The 27177-nt window shown below is 34.3% G+C and overlaps 1 protein-coding gene across 5 annotated transcripts in view; it reads right to left on the bottom strand.

Annotated features, from left to right (window-relative positions):
* The window catches only part of LOC111053552 (glycogen synthase kinase-3 beta), a 210777-nt gene that overhangs the window by 152355 nt on the left and 31245 nt on the right, over nucleotides 1–27177 (bottom strand). Inside the window, exons 2-3 of one of the 5 annotated variants that reach the window (XM_039437566.1) lie at nucleotides 23592–23633; nucleotides 8569–8592 (exon numbers count right to left, since the gene is read on the bottom strand). The exons of 2 other annotated variants lie outside the window; for them this stretch is intronic. In XM_039437566.1, coding sequence (XP_039293500.1) covers nucleotides 8569–8592; nucleotides 23592–23633 — 66 coding nt within the window. The remainder of the gene's footprint in view (nucleotides 1–8568; nucleotides 8593–23591; nucleotides 23634–27177) is intronic. 2 more of the 5 variants (XM_039437568.1, XM_039437567.1) reach the window with 2 other exon arrangements.

Here is a 27177-nt window from a genome sequence, read left to right on the forward strand (position 1 = left end):
TGCTCACTTTTCAAGGTATCTGTAGGAAAAAAAACTATTTCTCATCTCCGGAATCGAACTCAGTACCTCCTAATTGCCGGCCAGGAATAATGATTGGGAAAAAATTATGAAAATAATGATTGAAAATAGATTAGTACATTCGTACTATTAAAAAACCTCTAAATAGTGGAATATGTTTAGTTATTTAAAATACTTTCTAGAAACTATTATAAGCCTCCAAAATATTTACATTTATGGACATGTCATTTTAATCGTGTCTATGAGAGAGTTATTGAGCTCTACATATTTTTCAATCTTCAACCCTCCTTTACTCACGACTGTAAATTCATGTAAAATCCTCACTCAGTAAATTTTAAACACATGAGTCACCAACCAGGAGAAAACACAAACGATAACAAGTTGATTAATAGTGCCTAATAAGAGAAACTAGATGAAAAGATTTTCAGTCAAAACAACTCTGAAATAGATAGAACAATTCTATTAATTTGGGTGCTCTAGATGTTTGAATATACGTTGTGACTTAGATTTGAATAAGTTGTGTGAGAGACAATCTAATTCAAAGATAAACATCTTGATGGAGGAGAAGATGAAGAAAACAATAGAGACAGGGAACAATTGCCAAGTCGGAGTGGCTCAGTTGATTGAGTAGGAAGGGGGTGGGGTGGCTTTTAGACGAGGTTCAGCGGAGTTAAATTCGGGGGTTGAGGATTTGCGAAATGAAGGTCTCATGACGATGCAAGTAGTGTCGGATTCTAGATGAGGATTATGAAGAGGGAGAAAGAAGGACAAAAAGGAGGGGGATGAGTGAAGGAGAAGAGGAGGAGTGAAGGAGGAAGAGGAAGAGAAGGAAAATGAGGAGGAGGAGGATGAGTGGAGGAGAAGGGGTGAAGAAGGAGGAGGGGTGCAGGAGGAAGAAGAAAAGGAAAAGGAGAAAGAGGTTTTGTGAAGGAGTTGGAGAAGAGGGGGAGGGGCGAAGAATGAGGAGGTCTGAAGGAGGTAAAGGAGGAGAAGGAAAAGGAGGAGGAGGAGGATGAGTAAAGGAGAAGGAGTAGATGAGAAGGGGTGAAGAAGGAGGAGTCGTGAAGAAGGAAGAGGAAGAGGAGTTGGAAGAAGGAGGAAGAGGAAGAGAAGGAGGAGTTGGAGAAGAAGGAGGAAGAGAAAGAGGAGTTGGAGAAGAAGGAGGAAGAGAAAGAGAAGGAGTTGGAGAAGGAGGATGAGGAAAAGAAGGAGGAGTTCGAGAAGAAGGTGGAAGCTAACAATGAGGGTTAGGAATAGGAAGAGGAGGAGTAGGACGAAAAGAAGGAGGAAGGTAAGTAGGATCATGAGAAAGAAAATGTTGAGAATAAGAATAGATAGAAAGAAGAACAATGATGGGAAACAGACAAGAGGAGGAAGAAGGAAGGACAAGATAAGAAGGGAGGATAGAGAAGGAAATAAGGCATTATTGAGAAGGAGAAAAGGGGACAAAGAAAACTAAAACGACGAAAAAGAAGAGGAAGGATACAGGAAAAATAGTACAGTATATTGACAAGATAAGAAGGATAAAATAGTCGAGGAAAGCAGGGAAAAGATAGAAAGCAGGAGGATTAAAAAAGGAAATTAGAGGTGGAAGCCGAATAAAGAAAGGAAGAGGGAGATGAAATTGGAACATTATAGGAAGGGGAATAAGAAGTGAAGAAGGAGAATCAGGAGAGAAAGTATGAAATGAAGAGGAAAGAAACTAGGAACGACTGAAGGAGAGGAAAAAAGAAAGACAAAAAGAGGACAGAAGAAAGCAAGAAAATTTGAAAAAATTAGAAAGAGTAAGAGGAGGGAGAGAATACTAAAACCGGAGAGGAGAAGAAAAGGAAGAGGAAAAATGGAAGAAGACTCTTAAAGAATAAGAAAAATAAGAAGACGAAGAGACAAGTGAAAGAGGAGACTTGTAAACAGTAAAATGAGAGCAAGAATCGATATGAAGAGAGAAAAAAGGAAGGTATGAAGAAAAATAAGAAGTGGCAGAACAAGTGAAAGAGAAGACGAGAACGCAGAAGAAATTAGAAATGATAGGAAGAGATGAGAAAGGAATGTATGGAGAAAGATAAGGAAAAGAAGAAGATCGTGGAAGGGAGAAGTGGAAGAAAAAACGAAAGGTACTAGACGTCACGACCCAGTTATCTTGAAATATTAAATGAAATTTCAACAGGCAATAGCAACACGTAAACTGACAAGTGTTGAACGACACTCTTGGAATTTAATCTTCAACAGTGAAAATGATGGCAGGGTAGTTTGCCACATAATCTACGACAGACACAGTGACACAAAGCATTGACCTCGAATTTGGAGGTCACACCGCCATGACCTACTTTGAACTGCAATTTGTTCGCGAAATAAAGACGCTGCAAATTCTAAATGGTTTTGGCGGGGTTTATCAAGACTAATTTCGAATTTCAAACTTTAATAGAGTTGGCAGTCTTTCTAAAACGTTACTGTACTAATGGATGAACAATGACACATTGAAAATGGGCTCATCGATCAATGAGACAATTGATAAACTTGAGGCAAATTGAGATTGTAAAAAGGAAATTTGCGAGTGATCAAAGAATTTCAAAAAATTTTGATAGTAGCAATAAATTCACATAAAATTTTACATGTTTATAGTTTGGTCCATAATACTAGTAGTTCTGTGAACAGTAGACCTCACACAGTATTCTCATCCACAAATACCTGATTGAAACTATAGACCTTAGGGAAATACAGCAATAGACTGGCTTCTCCACACATCTGTGTAATCACTTGTCAGCTGATTTATGATGAATAATTTATTCTATAGTCTGATTTTTACTCTAATATTGGCGTATGAAGGAGGCTCCTTTTTCCTCAATCCGGTCGGCCATTATTGCTCTTTCTTGTTCCATTCATCTCTACTGAAACTGAAAAATTAATTGATAAACTAGTAGTTCTGTGAACAGTAGACCTCACGCAGTATTCTCATCCACAAGTACCTGATTGAAACTATAGATCTTATGGAAATACAGCAATAGACTGGCTTCGCCACACATCTCTGTGTAATCACTTGTCAGCTGATTTATGATTAATAATTTAAATGTATTCTATAGTGTAGTTTTTACTCTAATATTGGCGTATGAAGGAGGCTCCTGTTTCCTTTTTATATTATCCTTCAAGTGCAAAATTTCCAAAAACCTTGTATATGCGTCGACGCGCAATTAAAAAAGGAACATACCTGTCAAATTTATGAAAATCCTGAAAATCTATTACCGCGTTTCGCCGTAAATGCGCAACATATAAACATTTAGAGAAATGCCAAACCGTCGACTTGAATCTTAGACCTCACTTCGCTCGGTCATTTAATATCAACTCATATGGAATAAAATCGTCAGTTTTCAAATCGGGTAATAAATAGCAGTTCTTTGACATGTGGCAAATTTACTCTCTACTCCACCTAATCTCTCCTGATTGTGGTTTGAAATGCATCTGATTCCAAATTCTGCCAAGAGGCAGCGGCACTTGTAGGGTGGCAAATAGTCGGAGTGGAGTCTTGACTCCGCCTGCTCAATGCTGAATGGTCAACACTTTGAAATAAATTAAAGTCTGAAATCTGCCGATAGGTAGCAGCACTTGCTGGATGGAAAGTTTATTATAATTCTTGACTCCACCTACTCTCTCCTGATTAGCCAACAGCTTGTAATCCAACTCTGAATTCTATCAGTAATTTGGAAATAAGGATTTTTAACTCAGTTACACTATACCCATAAATATTCCAATGCATGATTTTTTAAAAGAATGTTTATAATAGAGCACAGTATTATTATGCGAATCTGTACCAATTTTAATGAATTCATATTTGAATCTACTCTATTATTGAGTGCTTGACTTGAACCTGTAGCAACACCAATATATATTATATTCCGAGTGAATGAGTTAATTTTTGTAATCAGTATCATAGTTTGGTGTTGTATCCGAGAAGGAAATCAAACTGATAAATATTCGAGAAGGAAATCAAACTGATGAAAATCAGTCCCAATATTTTATCTCATATAAGTGAATATGAACTGACGTCGTCATATCTATAAAACGCATTCATATATTATAATACAAAGATATAATGGAACCTCAGTATAATAATTATAACAGGTCAATTTTTCATACTGAGAATAAGAGTCAGAGAGTATAGAATAGGAATACTATATTTAAATATAGTATAAGCCATCTAAATTCAAAATTTATAGTTTTAATGATTATTTTGGACCAAGATTTTATCAAAATTGTACACGTAAAATTCTAACCTAATTTCGGACTTTGTCACCTACAAATTTGGAAGAAAAATAGCACAAGGACTACCTTATTATTTTATCCTCCAAAGTTATTACATTAGTGTTATTTGCATTGTAAATAAATAAATAAAAAATTCAAAAAGTATAATTCAGTCGGTATGAAAGAAATGGTATGAGTCAGTCGGGGTTTCATACTGGAACCCCAGTATAATATAACTCAAGAAAACAAGAAACCCCCTGTTACATAATTTTTTTGATAACAGGTCAATTTTACATAGGGATAGGCTCTTAATAAAAAGTAAGTTTTTTAATGTATTAGGTATATTCAACCTTATTCAAAGTGCAAGTTGCAACACGGTATACTTTATTGCATCATTGAATCGGGGTATATTATACCGGGGTCTACAACATACAAATTCTTCCTCAATTTAGAATCCACAGAGCCATGTCTCATTGAAAGTGTATCTCACAGAAGTGTATCTTATTCTAAATGTAATAAGTTACAAAAATGTAAAACTTATTGTATCATTGAATCATTACACGTTATATTGGGGACAACTATATTCAAATCAATTCTTTCACAATCAATAATTAATTACAACCAATATAAAATTTACGGATAAAAGACCAGTTAGAGACTTGAGAGAACATATATTTGAATGAAAAGGTAGAAGAAAAACTATCCGAGATCACCTAAAAGCCAACACGACTGAAAATAGTTTCCAAGTAACGAAAATAGCTCGGAAGTGAAGTCAGTCGCGAGAAATGTGGGAGGTGAGAGCAAGTAGATATATTCAGAACAACCCAACTGCCTGCCATCTGCCAACTGACGTTTCAATTTCCAAGTAGAAAGCAAAATTAGTGCGAGAAACATGTGAAGAAACAGACAACATTCGAACAATTGACAGTTTTTGGGAACAGTACATTCAGCTGCCAACTTATTAATGAGGGTTACCTGAAACTTTGGAGTAATGAACTCTAGGAAGAATAGAATAAATAGTTCAAACGTCATAAACCAGGAAATGAGGTGGATACAAAAATAAATTGATTATATATGAGTAGAATCGAATCAAATCTATATATATATATATATATATATATATATATATATATATATATATATATAAAGCGGAATGTCACTCACTGACTGACTGACTCACTCACTCACTCACTCACTCGCAGAACTAAAAATCTACCGGACCAAAAACGTTCAATTTGGTAAGTATGTTCAGTGGCCTTTAGAGGCGCACTAAGAAATCTTTTGGCAATATTTCAACTCTAAGGTTTAAAGTTCGTCTTTAGCATGTATATTCTTCTTATTCTCTTAATTATAATTGAAAAATGTCCATACCATATGTTAATATAGAACTATAATCTAGAGAGAGTACCTCTTCGAAACAGTTGTTAACTGGTAACTAAATTAATAATTTTGTCAGGTTGGCACCAAGTTGAAGATTGAAATGCATTTATGGCGGAAAAATTGATTGGGCACTGCTACCTCAATCAGAGCTATTCCTGGGAATATTATATTACTAGACGTCAGGCTCGCTTCGCTCGCCATATCCGTTTAGCCAGACGTGTAGTCTGGACCCCCGACTGGATCGTCCTAATATATGATAAAAATGCTCAAATGCTCAAATGCTGATCTCATTCTTGGACGATCCAGTTGATGGATCAACTGGCGAGTCATATATGACGTTATGCGAAATTTACATGAATTTGACAAATATCTAAACATTAGAAAAATGTATGTAGTTATAGAATTTAGAAAAACCAGTAGTCGATAAAGATTCTATAATACAGAGGCCCGGTTGCACAATAGCCGGTTGAATTTTAACCGTGATTAATTTCATGAAAACCAATCAGAGAAGGCGTTTTTGATAAGACTTCTCTGATTGGTTTTCGTGGAATTAATCACGGTTAAAATTCAACCGGCATTTGTGCAACCGGCACAGAGTGTTTCAGAAAACCTCACCAATATCCGAAGGCTCTGTTCCTGGGTAAGAAACATATCTAATTATCATTTTCAAACGAGAATTCTAGTCCGAATTCCTTAGTTTCACCGCCACAGCCGACATTTCGTCTTTTCACTTATAATTTTGTTTTTTTGAATAATGACTGAGCGTACGAAAGTGAAACTTAGCCCAAACATTTATAAAAAGTAGACAGAGCTACACGGAATTATGACAATTATTGTTCAATTTCGTGCAACAAAATTATAGTTCAAAATTCATTTGACATTTGATTTCTTAAATAACAGAAAAGATTAGTTTTACGAAAAATTAGAAGATAACTTTGTTTAGTGAATTGAATTGCAAATCCAATGAGTCAACTGCTTGTGATGCTTGATTATAAGCAAATACTAACAAGTGCTGGAAGGGTGATTTTATTATAGTTATGAAATTCGAACAAAATTCAGTTTTTTTTTTTGTAAAGTGATAAATTTGTTTGATGTGAGAAAAATAAGTCCCAATTTTGCCACTGCCCTTTGAATAAAACACGAAAATTAATACTATACTAGGAATAATGAGATGCTAGTAATAAGGATGTTACAAATAAATTCCATACATAAACCTATCTGAAGTATTTTGTGTGAAATTGAATTGTAATAAATTATCGCATTCATTCAGGAATTCATTACCTATGGTTTGGGCAAGGAAAGTAAAAATAACATGATCACTGCTAATTTGATAACTGTCAACGGCAAATATTAAGGTGCAAATGAATTAAGTCGAGGTCGACTTTTAAGCCCCGCCCAATATTCCACAAAATTCGCTGCAATTTATTTAGTCTACTATTCTACAGATCACTTCCAACATATCAATTAATTATTCAAATGATTTGACTCAATAATTTCCATGCCAAGTTGTGACCTAATTTCTTATTTATTGTCGATAGAAGGCAGATCATAAGATGCTCCAATCAAAAATAGTAGGTTTGTGATACAAAAATTTGAGTTCAAAATCATTCCATACATGAACCTATCTGAAAATTTTGTGCAAAATTTGAGTTCAATGCAAAAATTTGAGTTTTTTTAAATCTTTTCAAATTTTTTTTTCGAAATTTGATGCAAAAATCTGAGTTTGCATTCATTCCATACATAAACCTATCTGAAGTGTTTTGTGTGAAATTTAATTTTAATAAATTAACGCATTCATTCAGGAATTCATTACCTATGGTAATGGGGCAAGGAAAGTAAAAATAACATGATCACTGCTAATTTGATAACTGTCAACGGCAAATATTAAGGTGCAAATGAATAAAGTCAGGAATAATAAATTCAGCCATTCATTTTAATTAACCTTACCATTCATCCTAATGTAAACGAGCAACCTGATTCAACAGAAAAACAGAAACGATAATTCTCAAATCCCGAGAGTTTACAAGAATAATCCAGTAATCGTCCTAATCTCATCTAAGTTTTCTGTTTGAAGATTTTCATTCAATTTGAAACATTTTATAGAGTACTAGAAGGAGTAAGAAAACAAACAATGAAAATAAACAACCAACTTACTAGATCCACAATCATTGTCGTCAGTTCCAACACATCATTATATTTGATTATGAATTTCATTGTTTGAAAGTTCAAAACAAGTGCATCAAAGGAAGTGGTACAAAAATAATATTTCTCGAGTCCAATAATATCAGTTGGAAGATATTAGTTGGGGAAATATAAAACTTCTACAAAAGACAAACACAGAAAGATAACAATAAAATTGATTCATTTTCATGATCTAAATAAACTGAGGTTTGAATAGAAGAATTGAAGAAATGCATTGAGATTCTTCCAGAGATAGAGACACTGAGTAAACAGTAAAGAAAACAATAAAATCGATTCTTCCTTAATGATCGACATAAAATTAATACCCCAGCTAGAGCAACTTCATCCAATTAGATAGATTGAAACAGTGCACTATAGTGAACGTACAGAATATCGGTACTAAAGGGTAGTAGCTAAAGACGTGGATTGAGAGTACAATGGTGTTTTTGTGCTAAGAGTACAATAATTAATAGAGTAAATGCATGATAACTAGGAAGGTAGTAGCTTCAGAGCTTAATTAATAATTAAGAGCTGTATTAATAGAACTACATCAAGAGTACAATTAAAACATCAATTAAAGTGGGTACATTTGAGAGAAGAGGTTGGGTATAACATTGATTGCAGGATTCGGTGCAACTAAAACCCAAATCATGCTAAAATTGGGTGAGGTGTTCCCACTAGACAGAGAAAGACACATGGTGACGTAATTTATGCTTGGTTGGTTTCTGTTTTTCATCAAAAATTATTTCTTACCAGCTTCCTTGGGTACACTTTCAGCTGTAAGCAGAAAGAGACAAACATTTAACATTGAAAACAACGAGAAATTCGGATAATTTGCACCTCTCATAATACAGTAGCATTGGTTATATTATAAAAAACAATCTTCACCCTTGATAACACCATAATATCTTTATAGTATTGTAGCGAACGAGATGAGTATATATACTGAATAACTGTCACGAGTAGATTCAAGCCTCGAAACAGTATACTGTAACAATATATCACCCTTGATAACACCATATCTTGATAGTATCGTAGCGAACGAGATTGAGTATATTATAAAATTATCCTGAATCACTGTCTCGAGTAGCTTACAAGCTTTGACACAATATAACATTTAACGTTAATTAGATTTTAAGATTCTCAGATGCTGTGACTGTAGAATGAAAGTAAAATATTTTGTTAACCCTTATTTTCAGTTTCAATTTCACGTTTTTATATTATGTAAATATGTATCAGTTATGAATATAATAAATAAGTTAGTCACCAAAATCTGGTTCTGTGTATCACATTTTTGAGAATCCATTTTACTACTCTTGAGAATTTTATTATATGACTTTCATTGTTATAATGTTGAAATCAAGAAAAAATTATTGATTAGGAATGATTCCATAATGAAATCATTCACCTTTCCTTGAATAAAGCATGATGAAAGTACCATTGATTTTTCTAATGCAAAACCAAAATTTTTTACTATACGTATTTGAAATGTCCCAAATGTCCCAATGTTGTTTTAAAACAACATACCCCTAGGGGCCCCTGGAGGGTGAGAAAAATTTGGGAAAAATTATTTTCTCATTTTCAAGAGTGTTTTGAAACATAAAAACACCAGAATAAATTTTTCATCTTGTTTTTTCATTAATTGGGATAGAAAGGGTTAAACTGGAATGGATGATGTTTTTAATTGACTGAATATACCAGAGATTTTCATGGTGTGTTTAGAATCAAGCTATAATGAGTCCATCATTCACATGAAAAGCATTAACTATAGAATACTAATGAATCCATCATCTTTTCTTTAGCTTCAATCATTCGACTGGTAATAAGCAGTTTATAGTTTTCAAGCAGTTTACTATAGTTTACTGTCCAGAGCCGTACTAATCAGTGTGATGGCTGGATAGCTATTTGGTTGAATAGCTATGGATCTTTGATAATAATAGATCTTTCGTAACTTGCTTCAGATCTTGTAGCCGGGGTCTTCCACGAGTCCTTTGTCCAATTATTCCAGTATTCTTAACGTGAATTCGTTGTGTCTAATCATAACTCCATCATAGAACACTATAAACCCATCATACACAAAATTAGCATCAACTATGACAAGTTATAAAGATACTTTGATAATTAAGAGAGAATTTCCAAGGCCCTCAATCAAAACATGATATATGTATATCTGGCGTGTGTACAGATATACGCGCCGCGAACATGATGTAATTCACTTTTAATCAGCTGATGCCAAGCTTGTTATATCTATATATTACCGTTTCTGTAAAATTACAGATATAGTCAGCTGATTAAAAGTGAATTGCTCATGTTCGCGGCGCGTATATCTGTACGCACCTTAAGAGCAATACTGTATTAACTTTTGATACAGTCTCCCCTTTCCACACTGGTGTAAGGGTAGTTACATCATCACACCTCTCATTGGGGCTTCTAAACGTTGTGACATTTACTCCCCGGGGTTACCTAATGCTTCGCCCTTTGTTGATATGTTTTGCTCGCGTGGCTTATCTAACACCAAACAAAGTATAGGATTGTTGAATAATTTGCAGAATCTCTTACAATATATCATGACGTTGACTACATCTAGAAGAAATACTAGTTCCAAATCAAATATCAAACAAGAATCTCTTACAGAATATCTCGCTAAATCTTCAACAAGATATTACGACTGGGAAGATCACTAGTTTCAAATCAAATATTACAATTTTATCATCAATATAGAATATTTGTTAAATGTATGAATTCAGGGCTACTTTATTGTATTTATAAAATAGAATTATAGTACCCTTTAAAATTAATAAAATTTTAAAAAACAATAATAAAAAGAAATAGAATATTCAATATTTTCAGTGTAATAGTTTCAGCCTCAACAACAATCTCATTGATGATTATAGTACGTCTTCAATAAAGAATTATTTTTTATTTGGTGACTTGGCGAAGTTTGAACAGAAATGTCCATTCTTCCACTTGATCACCAATATTGCTGTAATTGAGGTGATATTGCGGTAGATATCCGTCACAGCGAATAAAAGACTATTGAATGAAAAAGACTAAGAAATTGTCAAAAACCACAGATTTATTGATACTTAGAAAGACCGGTTTCGGTTATTACACCATTGTCAATCTCTGATAAACTGTTTATCGATACTTAGAAAGACCGGTTTCGGTTATTACACCATTGTCAATCTCTGATAAACTTTTTATCGATACTTAGAAAGACCGGTTTCGGTTATTACACCATTGTCAATATCTGATAAACAGTTTATCAATACTTAGAAAGACCGGTTTCGGTTATTACACCATTGTCAATCTCTGATAAACTGTTTATTGATACTTAGAAAGACCGGTTTCGGTTATTACACCATTGTCAATCTCTGATTGCAGATCTCTGATAAGCAGTTCATCAGAGATTGACAATGGTGTAATAACCGAAACCGGTCTTTCTAAGTATCAATAAATCTGTGGTTTTTGACAATTTCTTAGTCTTTTTCATTCAATATGAATAATTACCACAATATCAACTTCTCAACTACACAAAAAGAGAATAAAAGACTTGAAGTAATCACATGGAAATCGAGAAACTAGCTTCGGTTGTTACAATATTTATATCAACACGTAGTAAAAGTAAACTAAGATCATACCATAGACTATACGTAATTCAAACTCTAGTTGACCAAAGATTTGTTTTCATAGATTGACAACTAAAACTTGAAGTTTCTTGATTTTTCAAGTGGTTGTTTCAATTTCCTAGTCCTTTAATCTATGAAAAATGAATACTGTTTTTCCGGTACTGGTAATTCCAGTTGGGGAACAAAAATCACTAGTTGGGGAACACTTTTAATCAATTTATCAATTCTGCAATATTGATAATGAAGAGATGAATCAATTTTACACAACACAGATCGTCTTCTTCTTCTGCTTTTCCTTCTTCTTTTTCTTCTTCTTCTTCTTCTCATTCTTCTACTTCTACAACTAGTAAAGCAAGATTTTCACTTGTATACTCCGAAACGTTTCAAGAAAGTAAACCTCCTCCTCTATGGAGAAGCTCTAGGTCACTTCTGTATCATCGAAATGATACAGTATCAAAAACGATGATACAAAAGTGTATGTCTTGCCATGAAATGTCTCACTGGAGACCTGTATGGAGGCCCTCAGCAAAGTTCCTAGAGACAGAATACTTGAAATGATACTGTAACATTCTAATGATACTGATCAACAATCAATTTATAGTAATTACAATTAATACAATGATTATAATTTATTGGCATCAATTGTTTTGAGCATTCAAGCATGGAACGCTTTTGAGCAAATGGGATTTTGTTTTTTACAACTAATTCAATTTGCAAATCAATAAAAACATGATTTAATCCTTGCAGCCTTCTCATTCCAATTATATAATATTCATTTATTGATTACTCATACACAATTCATTGAAATTATAGTGGGAGAAACAGAACAGCCCAAAACTGCTACACCTCCGAATTTTGATACATATAAACCCAGTTGCACAAGAGCCAGTTGAATTTTAACCGAGATTAACTGCCACAAGAACCAATCAGTATAGACTTATTGAAGAAGCACTCTCTGACACCTGGCATTTAATCATGATAAAACTTTACAGGCGTTTGTGCAACTGGGCCATAGTGGTCCAAAAAGTGTGATAAATAGATAAAAGTGACTCAATATTCCTCTGTTGCATATCCATACTTTTTTACTATTAAAATTAAACTTGGATTTTAAAAAACACTTTTGGAGTGAAAATGCACTTACTTTGATAGTGACGATCGTATCGTCCTGTTGTTGGTCATCCTCAGACTGTAGGAATTTACTCTAGTCTCCTAACATTAGGACATCCTAACATGTCCTAACATTAGGATATTAGAGTAAATTCCTACAGTCTGAGGATGACCAACAACAGGTCGAAACGATCGTCACTACCAAAGTAAGTGCATTTTTACTCCAAAAGTGTTTTTTAAAATTCAAGTTCAATATTCATCGGAAATATAGATTGATAGATAATGAAAATTCATATTCTTCAGAAATTTCCCCTATCAATAAAAACTCAACTCACTCAAAACAGACACATTAGTTAACGATTTCATTCCACAGGTTACTACACCGGAGCCGACAATTTAATAATTCAAAGCCCTTCAAACAAGAAGAGAGAAGACGGACAACATAATATAAAATAATAATCCAGCCGTCGACAAGTACATCAAACTTTTTCTGTTGAAAGCAACCTCCATCAACTTTCACAACTTTTCCAGTTGATGCCTGTCTAGAATCAACCACCTGTTGGCAAAAATTTAGCAAAACAGGCAGCTGTGGTGGATTTCATCCGTCAACGTTGAAAAGCAGAATGGGTGTGAGAGAGAAATGGAAGTGGGGGAGAAAGAGGGATTACGGGAAAGATTGGTGAAGGAGAGAAAAGTTCAAAGAGAAATGAGAGAGAGAGAGAGAGAGAGAGAGAGAGAGAGAGAGAGAGAGAGAGAGAGAGTTGAAAGAGGAAAAATGAGAGAGTTGAAAGCGGAAAAATGAGAGAGAAAGGGGTTTGGTGAGATGAAAGTTAATGGGGAAAAAGTAGTGAGAGAAGAAGAAGCAAGAAAAAACTAATTATATAAAGAGAAAAGAAGGGAGGAGACAATAAAAAGTAAATCAGAAGAAGATAAAAGTAGAAAGTATACTCTGTACAAATTAACTTCAGACTCGGAGGAATATTTATTTCCTTTCTCCATTTATTCATGAATTTAAAATTAATTAAAGTGATATTCATTCCTACTTGCAAACGTGGAGTATTTTATACTTCCGGCAAGTAGTAGACTATTTTTTATTCCAATTCACGAATTTCTTTCTAATAAAACATACCACTATTTATTTTAGAATTATTTTTTATCTTACTGAGCTGTGTGTTTTTGTTTCTCTGATTGTAAATATTGTGAGTTTGAATAAATAAAATTTGAATTTGAATTATGCGGGGCAATGAAATGGAGGGATATCAGCCAATTACAGAGATGAACAGAGTGATAGGTAGAAGCGCAGTTGCCAATTTTTAGATTAGAGTCAGTCGACTGAAGGATTCCAGACAGGAAACTCCGTAAGTTTAACATGAGCGCTTGAATACTCACGAGAAATTAGAGGATGCTGGCCGGTTAGAACGGCAACGGCCGTTCGTTTAAATCAAAGAATACATATAGGGAAATACAGAACGAAGAGAATAATGAGTAGGATTAACAGAGAGGGAACCATTCGATCGGAGATACATGGAAAAAGTATGACACAAAAATAATGAAGTAAAATAAGAAGGAAACAGAGTAGTGAGAAAGGATAAGGATGGAGAATAAGGAGAAGTGTTGGAAGATGAAGGAGGATGATAGGGATAAGTGTGAGAGGATAAAGGAAAATAATAATGATGAGTGTCAAAGGATGGAAAAAAAGAGTACAGAAGAGATGATTGAAAAATGAACATGTGAAGGTGCAAAATCCAACGCGGTGTAGGCCTACATCACTCGATCTCTTGTATCTGGTGGAGTGTTGTTTGGTTAGGGGGAAATAGGCCACGAGGCCAACACCAGTGGCAAATGGAAAAACGAGGGAAAAGTGTCAGCCAAGAGAGGGAGAACGAATAGAAGAAGAAAGAAATAAGCCAAAGGTAGTAGTGCCCTGAATAGTCTCTCAAGTGGCGGCTCCACGCCAGTGCTACCACCCTAGCAAGCAACCGGGAATTGAAATCTTCCCTTTTTCACAATTTTCCCTTTTCTCAATCTATAGGAGAATCCCTGATGTCTTCCCCGCATCCCTACATAGCACAACCCTTGCCGAGTAAATATTTTATGAGCGCCAAGTGGAGGTAACGTTCAATGTGATGTCTCAACTTACTACTATGAAGAAGGGTGTTATTGTATTGGTGGTTGGGTGGGATTGGCTTCTGGAGAAGAAAAAAAGAAGAATGAGAAGAAGATATAGATAATAGAGTTGAAAAACAAAGAAGAGAAGATGAAGGATGGAAAGAGGAGCTATGGAGGAAGGTGTTACTGTATTGGTGGTGGGGTGGGATTGGCTTATGAAGGAGAAAAAGAAAAAAGGAGAAGAAGAAGGTAGAGATAATGGAGTTGAGAGAGGAAGAAGAGAAGATGAAGGATTGAAAGAGGAGGAATAGAGAAAAGAAGAAGTATTGAATTGGTGGTGGGGTGGTATTGGCTTATGAAGGAGAAAAAGAAAAAAGGAGGAGAAGAAGGTAGAGATAATGGAATTGAGAGAGGAAGAAGAGAAGATGAAGGATTGAAAGAGGAGGAATAGAGAAAAGAAGAAGTATTGAATTGGTGGTGGGGTGGGATTGGCTTATGAAGGAGAAAAAGGAAAAAGGAGAAGGTAGAGATAATGGAATTGAGAGAGGAAGAAGAGAAGATGAAGGATTGAAAGAGGAGGAATAGAGAAAAAAAGAAGTATTGAATTGGTGGTGGGGTGGGATTGGCTTATGAAGGAGAAAAAGAAAAAAGGAGGAGAAGAAGGTAGAGATAATGGAGTTGAGAGAGGAAGAAGAGAAGATGAAGGATTGAAAGAGGAGGAAAAGAGAGGAGAAGAAGTATTGAATTGGTGGTGGGGTGGGATTTGATGATGAAAAAGAAGATGATATTGGGGAGTTGAGAAAGAAAGAAAGGGAGAAGAAGAAGAAGAAGAGAAGATTAGGGAGTTGAGAAAGAAAGAAGGAAAAAAGATTATGAAGTTAAGAAAGGAAGAGGAGAAAAAGCAGAATAGAAATGCAGTAGAGAAGTAGAGAAGAGGAATATGGAGTATGACAAAGTGGGAAGTTGCTGAACAGAAAGAGTAGAAATGCAGAGGAAGAGGAGAAGAAGAAAAAGCAGACTGGAGAAATGAAGAGAGGGATAAGGAATAAGCGAGGAAGAAGAAGAAGAAAAAGAAGATGAAGAAGAAGAAGAAAAAAAAGAAGAAGAAGACGACGACGACGACAAAGAAGAAGAAGAAGAAGAAGAAGAGAAGAAGAAGAAGAAGAAGAAGAAGAAGAAAAGAAGAAGAAGAAGAAAACCAACGATGAATAGGAATTTTGAGATGATAGGTAATCGGATACTGATAGGGAGAGAAAAGGCGGAAGAGAAAAGGCGGAAGAGAAAAGGGGTTAGAAGAGTAGAAGAAGGAGAAGATGTAGAAAGGAATGTAGAGAGTAAGGAATAGATGAGGAGGGAAAAAGACGAGGACCTAGAAGACAAGGAAAAAGAGAATAATAGAGTGGAGAGGCTAAGTGGGGAAATGGTGATAAGACTTGGAGTATGACTAGGAGAAAGATGCAGAATAGGGGGCATGAGGAATAGGTAGAGAAATAGGCTATAGTGAAATAGGGAGGAGAGGCAAGAAGGAGAAAAAACAAGGAGAAGGGGAAAACAATGAAAATATAAGTGGAGGAAATGATGGTGACGAACAAAAAGTGGAGGACATAGAGATCAAAACAAGAATAGAAGGTGAAAGAAAAGGAAGAAAAGTTGAACAGATGAATGAAATTGATTAGTAGGGCAAAGAGAGAGGGTGAGCGAAAATGTAGAAGGTGGAGAAAGTAGATGTGAGAATGTCAAGCAACTAGAATAACAGTGAAAAATGACAAGAATAAGAAGGCAAATAGAAACATTTGGGAAGGATAAAAAACAAGAATGAGAAGAGGAAGAGGTAGTTGATGATGATGATCATGATGATAATTAATGATGAAGAAGAAGAAGAAGAGGAAGAAGAAGAAGAAGAAGAAGAAGAAGAAGAAGAAGAAGAAATTGAGGTGCAAGGTGCAAGAACGATTGGCATAGAGGCAAACTCGAGGGGTTCAAAACCTCAGAAGGAGTGAGGTGGGGTTGCAACGGAGGTAGGAACAAGACACGCTAGCAGTATTATTTCCGGGGGTTCCGTTCGTCGACGTCGGGGATTTATCAAATTGTCTTCCCATCTTATTTATTCGTTTTCCCTAGCTGCTAAATTCACAACCAAACGCACCGTGCTTTCTTTTTTTTCACCACTCTCACAGGATAATGGGTTTCAAGATGGCTTGGTTTTGCCAGGTGCATTTAAATTTAGATTATTAGATCAACCATGCAGTAAAATTATTATAAAACAAAAAACGGCTCGACATTGTCAATATCAAAATTTCCAGTTTTTTCATTCGGACATAGGATTGGACTGAAATTCTTGGAAGTGAAAGTATAACCAGAGAGGAGTTAGTAATCTTCCCTTATCTCAGGTGGTTTTGTGTTTTGTTTCGGTTTAGTAAATATTTGGACTTTCTAACATCAAAATGAACTTTATTCCGAAGTGAAAAGTGTAAATTTAAAGTATTGTACTCACTATAACCTTAGTGTCCTGTTTCCCATTAGGGAGCTTTGGACTATATAAGGCAACGTGGAACTACCCTTGGGTGTCCCCACCATTCAAAGCCATACGCTAATAATAATATAAAATAATCTCTGGTATAACCTATCTTTCGGAATGAAACGGCTCGATATTGTAAATACCACAATATTTCTAGTTTCTTCTTTTGGACATAGAATTGGACTGAAATCTTGGAAGTGAGAGTATAACCTCTTGTGGAAATTCTACTATTTATAAATTTTGGAAGTAGAGCAGTTTTGGGCTAGGCTCTCGCCCAGTCAACTCTATATATGATGATTTGTAATATTGTATTGATAATTGAAAAACCAAGAATTTATTCTCATTTACAAGATACGATTTAGGTAAACATCAATAAATAAATACGATATATTACCGACAAGCCTAGGTAAAGAATATAAATATTAATATTTTTTATATTAATAGATGAATTATGGATAATGATCACTAATTTTCTTATTTGAAGGAAACGAATTTATATTATCAAAACCACTCTTTTTCCCAAATAGATTCAATGAATCTGTTTGACAAAATCAAGTACTTTTATTCAATATAGATAGGTATCACAACATCACCTTCACAAGAGGACAGAGAGGCTATGATTTAGATTTGAATACAAATTCAACCCTATCCCATAGAACACAAAATACATTCATCTCATACATTCATCAAGGAACATATTCAAGTTCAAAGCATTATCATGCACATCTTGCCATTGACCTATTTTCCAAGTGAATGAGAGAATATACCAGAATGCCCAGATAATTGCCAGATCTGTGTAGACGGGACTGTTCTTTATCAAACTGATCCACTGCTACAGTACTTAAATTTCCAGCTTTCTGAATTTCACACACCACAGGTTGTGAGTGTGAACTGTTTCCCTTTTCTTCTTCTTCTTCTTCTCTCATTTCAAGGCATATTGATAGAATTTTTTGCTGATCCCTGTGCCTGCCTACCTCTTGAAGGATTATCTACCTATTTTTGATGAATATCAACCCTCTTGTTAAGGCTTATAACAAAAGATAAACTCAACTGATTTGATAAAGTTAAGGGCTAAAATTCAACACATGAGAGCCAGAGTTGATATTCATCGAAAATAGGTTGATAATCCTTCAAGAGGGATCAGCAAATTCAATCAATATGCTTTGAAATGAGAGGAGAATATCAAAATGAAGAGGACGGAAAGGGAAACAATTCAAGAGCACGAGAGAGAGGGTGGGAAAGAGAGAGTGAGTGAGAGTTTGAAGGCTCTCGATCACCAAAGTTCAGGTAAAATTGACAGAGTGGGAATAATAAATCACAAAAATTAAAAGGTTTCGTTTTTCAGCATGCAAAATTAATCAGTACAGGGGTCAAGTCAGGTAGATCAATGCGATGTGGCAGCCATACTTTCAGCCTCTCATCTCCGTGGAGTCGTTTGCAAACCTCATTCGCAAAAGTTAGCTATTCCTGTTGATACAAGGCGGGTTTATTTAGTAGGGTCAATGGGTGCGTATTTCAGAGATAGAAGATAGACAGAGAGATACATGAGTACAATAGATAGATTGAAAGAGAGTAAGAAAGAGGGAATGTGAGAGTGAGTGAAATAGAGTGAGTGAGAGAGAGAGAGAGATTGATTGATTGATTGATTGATTATATGCCTTTATTAGGGCGGAATTAGGACTCCTGGTCCTCTCTGCCACACAACCCTTTACAAAAGAAGAAAAATTTACATAAGAACAGAAAAAATAGATTACATATTATGTAATAAGATTACATAAGATTAATATATAAGTAAATAAAGAGAGAGAGAGAGAAGTGCAAAAACGAGAGAGGTTGACAATCAATTTATACTACAATAAGGATTATTTATGCAAGAAGGGTATTAATCTTAAGAATTTTTATGAGTCGCCATTTGAAATGTTCATTTCAAAACGGTGGAAATGATGATAAACATAGAGTAACAAAATAATTAGCTGAATGATTCAGTATTCAATTGATTTAAAAACAGTATTCTAGCCGATAACCAGATTCTAACAATGATAAATGAAAAACGTTGAAACAACATAAAAGATTACAGAGAATTAATACTAAAGGTGCGTACATATTTACGCGCCGCGAACATGAGCAATTCACTTTTAATCAGCTGATGCCAAGCTTTTTATATCTGTATCTTACCGTTCCTGTAAAAATACATATATAGTCAGCTGATTACAAGTGAATTGCTCATGTTCGCGGCGCGTATATCTGTACGCACTTCAATAGATTCAAGGGCTAAGTCATACTGTACAAAGCGTTTTTTCAAACGATTTCAAACTAGTTTGTAGAACAAGGAAGCTCTCCGATTGACTGATAATCAGCTGATTGGGTTGACGTTCTGGAATCAGCTGATATTCAGTCAATTGCCCTGCCGATTCGTCTGAAAACGCCTGGAAAAACGCTTCGTATGGCTTGGCACTAATTCTAAAAAAAATTGACAAAAATAAACAAGTTGGGAACAAAACTGAAACTTTGTGATCAACAGATATCATCAACAAATGCGATGAATTGAGACAAAAAGGTGTTAAGGTTGTAGAAACTCGCTCATAGATGAACGATAACCGAATATCAATAATCAACAAACGAATTTAAAAAAAGCGAATGAACTCAAGAAGCTTACAAGAAGTCAAAAATACTACAAACTTGACAATAATTTATTTATTTATTTATTTGAACAGTCACAAACACGATATTTGGAAAGAGAAACAGGCAATTGCCCAAAACTTCTTCAATTCCTTGATTTTGGCACATAAATAGTCCAAAGTGAGGTTAAGTTTAAAATTTCTGTTTTCACCAAAGATTAACACTCAGAGAATACGTATTCGAGATATGACTGATGAATTTTGAATTTCGAAGGGTTGATAAGAGCCGGAAATAACACTAAACAATCCGAAAGTTTCAATAATATTGAAATAAACTTGAAAATTTTGAGCAGAAAAATTAAAACTACTATCACTGCAACTATCAGCTGATATTTGACAACAGATTTACTAGAAATTAAAAAAAAACGAATGAACTGACGACGGTTATAAAAAGCCATCGCTCATAGGTAAATGAAAACCGAATAACAATAAAATCAACAAATTAAAAAAGGGAAAGAGCTCAGGAAGGTTACAAGAAGTCAAAGATGCTACAAACTTGACAATGATAATTAACAACAGATTTATTAGAGATTCGAGACAATAGACGCATAAGTTGAGAGGAACATCACAAACTTCATCATAAATTAACAACTGATTTATAAAAAGATAGCGACATGTATAGCGACAATTGTGACATAAGAAATCCAACTAAATTAATAAAAAATTAATTAATAAATTAATTAAAAGTACCCCATGTGAGTGAAGTGTTTTTATGAAATCCAACTAATAGGTGATTAACAGCTTGTTATTAACAACTATATTTTGTAGTCAATAAATAATCACCAACCAAATACTACATAACAAACGGAACAAGGATACACGACAAAATTGAAAACTAATAATTATTATTAAACGAAAATCCCAATTAAATGCTGTAAATCACCCCGATTTCCAGTCTGTGAATTGAAGACGCTCTAAACTTGATAATCAACTTCTAGTTTTTAAAAAATAAATGAGACAAAAAACACCCAACAAGGTGAAGGCTCACTCATATAGCGAAATCCATTTCAATCTGTTGGCATTGCTAACCAAACAACAACAAAGTTTCCCATTCAGCTAATACTGTCAGTTTAAAGTGATCTCACCTCACTATAGTATGGGTCGAAGTTACTCAAGCAGACTTCCTGCTCGTGTGTAGGAGGATCCTATACTACAGTGAGGTCCACGTTATAATGGCAGTGTTTGATTAGCGATTATATTGCTATCCTTGTCTATCATTCAACAAAGCGGATAGCGCTGTCTCTTTCTCGATTTGCTCAGATGCCAGATCGGTTTTAACAACGTGGAATTAATAATTAATTAACAAAATATTTCATAACTTAATTGTGAAATTATTGAAAAATATAACTTCTTGCTTAATAAAATATAATTGATTATTTTAAACGAGAATGAACAGTTAACTTAATTGTGAAATTATTGAAAAATATAACTTCTTGCTTAATAAAATATAATTGATTAATTTAAACTAGAATGTACTGTTAATATTACATCAATAAGCCTGTATCAGCTACCGTCCATAGAAGGCAATGACAAGACAGAGAATCGGCAACATTGTTCTCCTATCTTTCTCCACTGCCATTATAACGTGGACCTCACTACAGTGGAAAGATTCATTCAGACTGTTGTCAGTATTAGTTCAATGGATAGCATTAATATGTTATGTATATGGAATGCTGTCAATTTGTGGTGGATCTCATTGAAACCAAAACTGAACTACTTATGCTGGGCCACAATTATTATGCATAAGGCCCACCGTGAGAACATAGAATAGGCTGAGCTTCAAATTGCACTAATTTCGAGGCTTGGAGAATAATTTACGATCTATTCACAAAGTGTACCGCAATTGTTGGATGCTAAATCTTAAATTAGGGATATTGTGCGCATTTGTTAATTAATTAGCCTATACATTGTTGAAAGACGATCTGGCAACAGAACAAAGCAAGATTGAGATACCGCTATCCGCTTTGTTGAATGATAGACAAGGATAGCAATACAATAACAGTAGCATTTGAAACTCCATCTTTACTACAGAATAATCAAGAGTAGTCGAGTTTGAGTTTGTCAACAAATATTGGAATCCCGAACTTTAGGAAAAAATAGACATTCAATATTTCAAACTTGATTTTGTCACAAAATATTGGAATCCTGAATCTTAGAGAATAAATAGACAAGACTTGATTTTGTCACAAAATATTGGAATCCTGAATCTTAGAAAATAAATAGACAAAACTTGATTTTGTCACAAAATATTGGAATCCTGAATCTTAGAAAATAAATAGACAAGACTTGATGTTGTCACAATATATATTGAAATCCCGAATCTTCGAAACAAAATAGACAAGAGTTTCTGTATTGTTATGGAGGTGATGTGGTATAAATAACCATATCGAATAAGAACAACTTTATATTGTTAAAACCAATAACCTATTGAAACAATTTGAGATGCTAGTTTCGGTTGTTAAAACATTATCAATCTCTAGTAAACTGAAAGCCTCAACATTGAACTACAAAATTTATAGTATGGGTAATGCCCAATGATTAGCCATTAGCTGTTCACTAAAGAAGGTTGAGCTCTACAGTCATTTGCTGAGACTGCAATACTAATTTGGGCGTGTCTAGTCTCGGCCAACGACAGTACAGCTCAACCTCCATTGGTCAACAGTTGAAGGCCAATCGTAGGGCTTCACCCACACTACATATTTTGCTGCTCAATGTTTAAGCTTTCAGTTAACTAGAGATTGATAATGGTTTCAACAAAACTAGTATTTCAAATGTATTAATTTTTCATTAAAATACAATCACAAATCATACTATTGATGACGGCGAAAGAAACAGGCTTAGTCCAAAACTGTTCTCACAAATTTCAGAAAAATAATGAAATTGTCAAATTTTTGAAATTCCCTGATATCTTCCGAAATACATCACACAATATCAAATATTAATATCATACAATTTTTTATTTCATCCATAGAATTAGACTACAGTCCTCACATACTCCTAGCTCGTAATCCATAATTCATCAAAGAAAAATGTAATTCATAATGTATGAACAAAGGTTTAATAAAGACAATACAGATAATACAAGAATATTATATCCATTTACAGCACATGGTTAGTAAATGCAAGAGAAATTGAAAACGGAATACAGCAGCATGCATTAAATATCTAAATCGCTATAAAGAGCAGAGTTGCTAATGTTGCTATTAAAAAAAAGTTTATAATAAATGAACAACAGCAGGTAAAATAGAATAGAATAATGGAAAAGATTAAAGATAATGGAAATAGAATAGAATAATGGAATAGTGGAAAAGATTAGTAAAATTGAGCATAGAGAGATGGAACAAATAAATTTCATGATAAAATATGATAGATTAAGAAAAATAAATCTAGATTATGATAGACAGACATATGAAAAAGTTATGAGAAAAAGTAGAATGTATGCGGCTTCAAAATTGAATAAAATTGAATAATTTCTATTTATATATTTGTATTATACTTATTCGATTTATAATAAAGTACAAATCATGACATTTGCTAAACACAAATCTGTCCATCTCCCGAAGTTTGATTAACAAATAAATTTTAAATGAATATACAAATAAAAACAATCAACAACCTCAAATTCTATAAATTCTCAATCGATAAAATGTTAATAAACACAAAATTGAGATCAGAATACAAAGCAAACCCACACTAAAACCAACCCATAATAAAATAAAAATTGAATAAACTTACGGCTGCCTTTGCTTGCTTCATTAGACTGTACTGGAAACTTACCTGCAAACAGACAAGAGATGCGTTAATAAAATTACTTGGAATAAATAAACACATCATACAATTTAACACAAGTCAATTGAAGCGAGAGATGTAGAGTAGTTTTTAGTGGGTTCTGGAACACCAGAGAGTGGATCTTCAACTTATGTCGGTAGTGCTGGTCTCAAGCGGGACCCCTTCCAACAGGAGTACCGAGAGCATGTTGCTTATCTAATTTAGAAGAAGCTTAATGCGTCTCTTTTTCCAACTATGCCAAAAATATTGTATCTAACAAATCCAGTTTTGTATCGTTTTCATCAAGTTTTGTATTGTTATATTTGTAGTATTTAATTATGTTTTGAATTGTTTTTATTTAGTATGGCAATAAAAGCATCATTACAATAATTCTATTCACGGCGACCCTCGAGTAAACAACACCAAAAACAAGTAAAAAAGTGAGGTAAAGCAGGTACATGGAAGTAAAGTAAAAAACAACTAAACTCCAAATAAGTGAAAAAGAGTATTTTCACAGCTTGATGACTCCAGACATAACTACAAAAAATCTGGTGTGGCGAACTCACACAAATTTCCTTGCCATTATGAAAATTGATCATCTCACGCTAGTGTTCACGCGCATCCCAAGTCTACTATTCAAAGATCTGAGCCAGCTGGTGACAGGACAATAACGCTGGAGACACACGAGGTCTGCTATCTCTTCATAGTGAATGATTTAATAGAATCAACAGTTTGCAATTGTATAATCACATTTTCTCGAATTTGGAGCTTATTTTCAATTCTAGTTGAAAATGTTTCTGAACATTAATTGTAGAGATTTTCATGCACAATGTTTTCCACTTGAATGTTTTTGTTTAAATTGTATCTGGAGCCTGATAATTGTGAAACTAAAATCAAACTTTGCATAGATGGGGCGGAGCTCCTGAAAGTTTTACAGATATGGGAGTTATGGCAGTTGATAGAGCTTATCAATGACTATTTTAGGTATAAATTTGATCAAACTCGTTGGAGCCATTTTTGAGAAAATCGCGAAAAACCTTGTTTTTGACAATATTTTCGCCACCATCTTGAATTGCATTTGATCGAAATTGTTCGTGTCGGATCCTTATATTATAAGGACCTTAAGTTCCAAATTTCAAGTCATTCTGTTAATTGGGAGATGAGATATCGAGTACACAGACGCACATACACTCATACACACCACACACACACACACACACACACACACACACACACACACACACACACACACACACAATCAAATCAAACACACACACACAGACCAATACCCAAAACCACTTTTTTGGACTCAGGGGATCTTAAAACGTATATAAATTTAGAAATTGGGGTACCTCAACTTTTTTCGGAAAGCAATACTTTCCTTAACTATGGTAATAGGGCAAGGAAAGTGAAAAGTAAGGTGAATTAACGTGGAAGTAACGTAAAAAACTTATTTTCAAATTGAGTAAAAATTCAATGAGTAAAATGAGTAAACTTATTTTCAATGAGTAAAATTCAATTTTAATTTACTTATTTTCAAATGAGTAATGGGTAAATGACTCCAGACATAACTACAAAAACTAAAACTACCAATTACAAATTCATCAAATACTGCCACAAACCTTATCAGATAGTTCCAAACTACTTTACAACCACCACAACTATCAAATACCTCCTGATATGATAATTTCGATAGTTGCAGTTTGGAACATAGCACAAGAAACGCCTAACTACTTCCAACTAACAAAGTAGTATAATAGTTCTTTAGTGAGTTTCACTTTCAACAGTCAGCATTCATTTCAGATAACATCAAAAATTCCCATTAAACCAATGCTGACAGAGGGTCTCTCGAGTAGTTCTGTGGTGGGTTTAACTTTAGACTGTCAGCATCTCATGTAAATAACATGAATGCTTCCCATTAAAGTAAGGCTGATCCCCACTTAACCAACGCTGTCAGTTAGAAGTGAATGTAAGTGAAGAACGATTATCAGCCACTCAAACCATTGCAGCCAGAAGTACGTGAACTTGAGCTCTGGTTTCCAAGTTTAGGGAGCTGGAGAGATATCGATCCCGGTTCAGTACACAAACACACACAGACACAGAGAGAGACTGAAGAAAGACGAGAGAAATAGAGAGAGTGAATAAAGTGAGACAGACAGAGGAGAGAGTGAGAGAGAGACAGACAGACAGTCAGAGAAACAGAGAGAGAGACAATCAAGATAATAGGAGGGAAGAGAGAAGTAAGATAGAGGGACACTGAAGAGAAGTTAGATAGGATAGATAAAGAAGAAGAGAATAAGAGATTGAGAGAGAGAGAGAGATATATATATATATAAATAGATAGAAAGAGGGAAAGAGAGTGATTGATTGAGTACTTTATTTAATATGTAGATTACAATACTGGCTTATACACTTAGATACAATAGCTTACAATACGGCAAAGTTATAGATGAATTTACATAATATAAACTAAGAAAATAATTATTAAACTGTACATGGTATGAAAAAAGCAATTTGGAATAACTATAGCTAACATTGTTATGCATCTACATAAATTTGCGGAGCTTTGGACATATCAATGTCCATTTTTCGGGAAGATTACTCAGAATATTCTTCCCAGTAACACTCTACCAAAGAGAGGATCAAGATAGAGGGATACTGAAGAGACAGATAGAGTCAAGATAGGTAGATAGGACATTGAAAAGAAGTTAGATAGGATAGATGAAGTAAAAGAAAGAGGGAGATCGAGATCGAGATCGATAGAGAGAAATATGAATAGATAGATAGAGAGATTCATTGATTGAGTACTTTATTTATGTAGATTACAATATATACTGGCTTTTACACTTATATACAGTAGCTTACAATACAGCAAAATTATAGATGAATTTACATAATATAGACTAAGAAAATGATTTTTGAACCGCATATTGTATGAAAAACAGCAATTGGTAATAGCTATAGATAATATGAGTAGCCCAGTTTCAAAACTCGTTATCCCCATTTTTTTCAATTTCGAGTTAAGACCGCAATTTTGTTCTCTGGGTTCATATACAACCATTCCCACTTGTTAAATGCTACAGAACACGTTAAAAAGGTATGAAAATGGCAGTCAGAGATTGGATACTGCTGCATAACTCGTCATGTGTACCCCTCGTACTGCTGCAAAAGCCGTTTTAGTTACTAAACGAATACTGCAACATAACTCGTTATGTATCTATGGAGTAGAATGTATTGAATTCCTTACTGCTGCAAACCACGTTATGTTTTTCAATGTATTCAGTTGTAATAATATTCTAATACAAATGCATATTTTGTATAGTTTCTATTATAATTTGACCACTATTAAATTTTTACACTTGAAGAGATTTTAAGTTGACTTTAGACTTTATTTGGTGAATCATGAAATTTATCTGACAATCAATATTTTCATTTGCATCTCAAAATAATACGGACTTCCTATGTGCTTAGTCATGCAGCATTTATTATTCCGAAAACATATTCTTCTCAATCAATTGGTAGTGATATCTAACAGTAAAGTGTTGAATTAGAA

Source organism: Nilaparvata lugens, chromosome 11, assembly GCF_014356525.2.
Source record: "Nilaparvata lugens isolate BPH chromosome 11, ASM1435652v1, whole genome shotgun sequence".
NCBI lineage: Eukaryota > Metazoa > Arthropoda > Insecta > Hemiptera > Delphacidae > Nilaparvata > Nilaparvata lugens.